The sequence below is a fragment of the Heterodontus francisci genome, chromosome 17 (genome assembly GCF_036365525.1).
Source record: "Heterodontus francisci isolate sHetFra1 chromosome 17, sHetFra1.hap1, whole genome shotgun sequence".
Lineage (NCBI taxonomy): Eukaryota > Metazoa > Chordata > Chondrichthyes > Heterodontiformes > Heterodontidae > Heterodontus > Heterodontus francisci.
Genome location: NC_090387.1, coordinates 38,786,683 through 38,792,682, shown reverse-complemented (window position 1 = coordinate 38,792,682; position 6,000 = coordinate 38,786,683). Strand labels below are relative to the sequence as shown.

Genomic DNA, 6,000 nt, shown 5'->3' with positions numbered 1-6,000 from the left:
TCTGAAATTGTCTCACCGGCCCCCGATGTAAGACAAAAATTGTTAAGTTGCTCCCCATGTGAAAAGGTTGGACACCCCTGGGGTAGACAGAGAGAAACTATTTCCACTGGTTGGGTTCGTCTAGGACAAGGGGGCATAGTCTAAACATTAGAGCCAGACCTTTCAGGAGTGAAATTAGGAAGCACTCCTACACGCAAAAGGTTGTAGAATTTGGAACTTTCTTCCACAAACAGCAACTGATGCTAGATCAATTGTTAATTTTAAATTTGAGATGGATAATACCTTTGAATAACAAAATATGAAGTAGGGCTGCAGATTGACCATGATCTCGTTGAATGGTGGAACAGGTCTGAGGGGCTAAATGGCCTACTTATGTTCCTATATTCCTAATAATATGTTTGGGTTCAGAGGAGGCGTGACCTTGAGTGTGGAAGTGGTCCTTTGCTCCAGGAAAAGGAAACAATATCTGGGGTAGAGCATAAATCATAACATGTATATTTTATTGGTTAAGTCTAAGATTGAAATACAATTTAACTTTATTTTTGTATTGTTTTCTTTGTCTTTAACTGCTGTGTGCAAATGACATGGGCAGTATTTGCCATTCACTGATTAGCATAACCTTTAGTTTTGTGTCAGAAATACATATGCAAATGATTAAATTTGATAGCCAAGTAAGAGGTTACTTTTATTTTTCTTCTATATCACAGTGAGGTTAAGGGGACAATCACAAATAGCCTTCACTTTGCCATTAAGAATTTAGAAGAATGCAAAGCACATTAAGAATGTAGTACAATCATTGTAAGCAATGGGTTGCTCAGAAACTAAAGCTATTGGATCTGCTGTAACTTAAGATTCAGAAAAAATTGCTGCAAAGGTAACAATGTTGAATCTGTCTGAAACTGGCTTCAAGACTTACAAAGTAGAAAAGATAAAATAGTTGTAATTAATTAAATGAACAATAAATTTTGCAGTTGAGTTCAAAGACAATAGTTACACCATATTAACAAATGAATACTGGCAGGGGTTCAGTTCTGCACAACTTCTGACAATCAAATATTGTCATCATAAAAAGTCTTTGCCATTGCTTGTGCCACCTTCAAAGTCTTTTTTTCTTTGGCATTCTGGCCCATATTATCCCTGGCCAGTTTAATCCAGTATGACTCTGTGCGTGACATATATTCTGAATAAGGTTCTGCTGGTTGGACTGGAGGATGGTCATCTCCTGACAAAGCAAAATAAATGATTAACAATTTCAGATTCTCTTACAATCTCAGAAGTGACACCAACTTCTGCTCAACTGGATCCCCACATAGAGCCCCCTTTTATGTCCCAGTATAAGCAATATCTTGATGTTAATGGAAATAAAAGCTCACCATTATAGAAAATAGAGATATTTATCTTCTTCAGATTCAGTAATGAAGTTATGGACTCCTGGGTCAATTATGGCACTTATAAGCAGTAGAACTGTATTTGTCACATTGTCCAGAACATAAGAGCATTGACAAAATACCTGAAGCTGAATGGCAGCAAAAATGTTCCTTCTTTTTCACATTTCAGAAGCTCTCATTAATTTATAATTTTGGTCAGGAATTATTTAAATCGAATTGGATTTAACAGTAACACTTCAGAGTCTTCAAAAGCTAGTCAATGAAAACCACTGTATAGTGCTAATTTCACCCTTTGGATCACACAAAGAAGTTATCCAATTTTTCAAGTTTTTTCTGTTGCTTAAATTGATCTAATCTGGCCCAGAAAAACTTACCATAAAAATCCATGTTACCCATGGTGCTATGGAAAAATGTAAACTGTATCTTATTGAAATTTCAATTAAAAATATTTTAATGGTTGCAGATTGTGGCTTAGGACTTGTAAACCCATCTCAGCTAAATATGGAGATATGAATAAAATCTCTGACAAAAACTACACATGCATTGGTTTGACTTCACATTTGGTGAACTGCAAAATTTAATTTTGTGCTTATTTGATTTTCAATATCTTCTGATAAAGAAAACCAAAATAGCATCATGTACAAGTAAATAAATAATACTTGTTACCTAATGATGTCTTGAGACATGCTCATTAGTAACAATTACCTGAAAGTTCAGTTTTAGAAATCTAAATCATTTCCATCGGTTGCCTTAAAACAGAGCTGGTCATTTTTATGAGATGCAGGAATATGATAAAATGCAAGAAAATTGCCATTAAAGAGCAGGGTTAGACTTATGGAGTGCAGAAACTCAGGTCTTCTGGAGGGATACATTAATAAGGACTGAAAAGAGCCTTCCCTACTGCATCTCAGAACTGTCCCTGAACTAAAGTTCAGTATATGCAAGACTATCTGCCTGACTAACAATGAACAGTGCCCAAAATATCATGGATGCAACATCTGAGAAATATACACCCAGGGATTTCCAGCCAGGAAACGTCAGAGATTCTGTCAGTCTGAGACAGCTGAATACATTCCTCAAACTTTAAGGTCTGGACTTCTCTCTTAGATTAGATTAGATTTTTTTAGATGAGAGATACGGCACTGAAACAGGCCCTTCGGCCCACCGAGTCTGTGCCGACCATCAACCACCCATTTATACTAATCCTACACTAATCCCATATTCCTATCAAACATCCCCACCTGTCCCTATATTTCCCTACTACCTACCTATACTAGTGACAATTTATAATGGCCAATTTACCTACCAACCTGCAAGTCTTTTGGCTTGTGGGTGGAAACCGCAGCACCCGGAGAAAACCCACTCAGACACAGGGAGAACTTGCAAACTCCACACAGGCAGTACCCAGAATCGAACCCGGGTCCCTGGAGCTGTGAGGCGGTAGTGCTAACCACTGCGCCGCCCTTATTCCTTATCATTTAACCGCGTGGATCACAGAACCTAACCAATACTTGGAAAGTGTGAAACCAGAGTACTGTCATCAAAGAAGACTCTCAGTTCGTGATCGTCTTTTCAGTGTCAACACAGCTGAGAACACCAGAATCTCAAAAGACACTGATGTAATTCTTGGCATTTAAGGGGTTTAGTGCCCGCAAATGACAGCACGGATTTGATGTCAAACGTTTAAAGGCTAACTCAAAATATTAACAAAAAATATTGAAGGAAATTCCTTGCAAAGACTTCAAATAGAAAAGAATGCTCTGCATCTCTCCCCCACACACCCAAAACTGGAAAGTAAAAAGGACCCAATACTTGCTGGGACAATGTTAAAAAGGGAGTTAGCTCACACCATATGGTCAGTCTTTCATATGTCACTTAATACACAAATAATAATAAAAAGTCTGTATGTGGAGGATTCAATCTGAAGGGTAGTGAAGTTCTGGCACTAAAGAAATTATATTGTAAATTTAATTTTTCCACAATACAGTAATACATGGTTTGGAACACCCATCAACAGAGTGTATTGGTGAGTATACAATAGAAACTGATCTATTTTCAATAGTTTGGAATAGTCCTTTAGCAGAAAAAAAGGAAGTTGTTAATTAACAAGAAAACTGACATTTATACAGGAAAGAAAGAACTTGCCTTTCACACTCTCAGGATGTTCTAAAGTGCTTCATAATCAATGAAGAGTAGTCACTCTTGTTTTTTAGGCAAACTGGCAGTCAATTTACAGACTGCACAGCATCACAAACAACAAATGAAATAGATTACCAACTAATCTGTTTTCGTGATGTTGGTTGAGCGATAAACGTTGTTCGGGCCACTAGAATAGTTTGCTTTTCTAGAATTAGAATTAGAACATTACAGCGCAGTACAGGCCCTTCGGCCCTCGGTGTTGCGCCGACCTGTGAAACCATCTGACCTACACTATTCCATTTTCATCCATATGTCTATCCAATGACCACTTAAATGCCCTTAAAGTTGGCGAGTCTACTACTGTTGCAGGCAGGGCGTTCCACGCCCCTACTACTCTCTGAGTAAAGAAACTACCTCTGACATCTGTCCTATATCTATCACCCCTCAACTTAAAGCTATGTCCCCTCGTGTTTGCCATCACCATCCGAGGAAAAAGACTCTCACTATCCACCCTATCTAACCCTCTGATTATCTTATATGTCTCTATTAAGTCACCTCTCCTCCTCCTTCTCTCCAATGAAAACAACCTCAAGTCCCTCAGCCTTTCCTCATAAGACCTTCCCTCCATACCAGGCAACATCCTAGTAAATCTCCTCTGCACCCTTTCCATAGCTTCCACATCCTTCCTATAATGCGGTGACCAGAACTGCACGCAATACTCCAGGTGAGGTCTCACCAGAGTTTTGTACAGCTGCAGCATGACATCGTGGCTCCGAAACTCGATCCCCCTACTAATAAAAGCTAACACACCATATGCCTTCTTAACAGCCCTATTAACCTGGGTAGCAACCTTCAGGGATTTAAGCACCTGGACACCAAGATCTCTCTGTTCATCTACACTACCAAGAATCTTCCCATTAGCCCAGTACTCTGCATTCCTGTTACTCCTTCCAAAGTGAATCACCTCGCACTTTTCCGCATTAAACTCCATTTGCCATCTCTCAGCCCAGCTCTGCAGCCTATCTATGTCCCTCTGTACCCTACAACATCCTTCGGCACTATCCACAACTCCACCGACCTTAGTGTCCTTTTCCTTAAATAAGTGCCATCTGCTTGAACAGTCAGACAGGGCACTGGCTTAAAGACAGAATTTCCAACAATGTTGCATTCCCTCAGTATAGCAGTGAATTGTCAGCCTTAATTATGTGGGCAACACTTGGAGTAGGGTTTGAACATGTGGTCCCATGATATAAAAGCAAGAGCACTATCAATGAGCCATGCTGGCTCTTGTTACAGGAACCTTATGAGTGACCTTTCAAAAAAACCCATAGACACAATAGAAACTAGTTACCCAGATACACAAGAACAATGCAGGTTTATTCAAAGTATTTACCCTCTTCTTCACTGCTATCATCGTCCTCCTCTTCCTCCTCCTCATCTTCTCCTCCTGCAGCTCCTTCACACTCTTCCTCGCCCTCTGACTCTTCTTCATCCAGCCACTCCTGGGTCTCTGCAAAAAGCAAATGCGAGTGAAACAAATACAACCTTAAAAAAAAAAATTTCATAAGGGAATCCAAGAGATTTTTTAGACCAAAAAAACTTTTGCAATGCCATTATACAGAACAGGTCTGATTTTCCTCCCCATCCTGAAGTGCATACCACCTGACAAGACCTGATTTTACCTGCATTTCTGAGTTCAAGTAAATTAAATAGGCCAGATATTACCCTGGAACAGGGCCTTGTGCATTAACTGGGAGAGGAGGTCAGCAGATGTGCAGCAATTTCTTCAGTTATTTCTTCAGGAAAGAATTTGTTTTCCCATTTCTTTTTCCTGTCCTATTTCTCCTTCACTGGGATGGCAGATAGCCCAGCTTGCAAACATTTCAATGAAGCTCAATAGATGCTCTAGAGTGATGAAAGATGAGGTCCATGTCGTAAAAATCTGCAGACAATAGCTGGTGGAGGCAGGTTAGATGGTGCCAATGAGGTTGATATTTCATAACCTTTTAATACTTCTCATCTTATTGAATTACTTATACTCAGAAGCTCTTAGACTTATTCCAGGAAGAAGTATTTCCAGTCATGATTGAAGACACCACGGCTAAGTGGAATTCAGGGGCTGAATTTTAGATCCAGGGTCCCAATCCAGATGCTGGGCTGAAATCCGGAATGGAAACCTGGAGGTGGGCATGCGGGACGATGGAGATTTTTGAGGAGGTGACTAATTAAGAGCTCACCTCCGGGCATCCCATTCAATTAAGGATGTTGGGCAAGCTCTGCAGCCAGGAGGGCCAAGGGGAGCTCCCAAGGCACTGGGAAGCCGGCAGCCCCACTGGGAAAGTTGGGCGCCCCCGCTGTAGGTGGAGGACCGTGAGGACACCTCAAGATCGAGGCACCCTCTGAAGACTTGTAAACAGTACAAAGTATATTGTGGCCACTGCTGCCAGGTCATCACTGTGGAGAGGGAACCCCA

The 6,000-nt window shown here is 40.4% G+C and overlaps 1 protein-coding gene across 1 annotated transcript in view; it reads right to left on the bottom strand.

Moving 5' to 3' along the window:
- Positions 1-486: 486 nt before the first annotated feature.
- Positions 487-6,000, bottom strand: part of klhdc4 (kelch domain containing 4) — a 106,347-nt gene continuing 100,833 nt past the window's right edge. Inside the window, exons 10-11 of the mRNA XM_068049892.1 lie at positions 4,921-5,037; positions 487-1,222 (exon numbers count right to left, since the gene is read on the bottom strand). Of these exons, the coding sequence (XP_067905993.1) occupies positions 1,050-1,222; positions 4,921-5,037 (290 nt within the window). The 3' untranslated portion in view covers positions 487-1,049. The remainder of the gene's footprint in view (positions 1,223-4,920; positions 5,038-6,000) is intronic.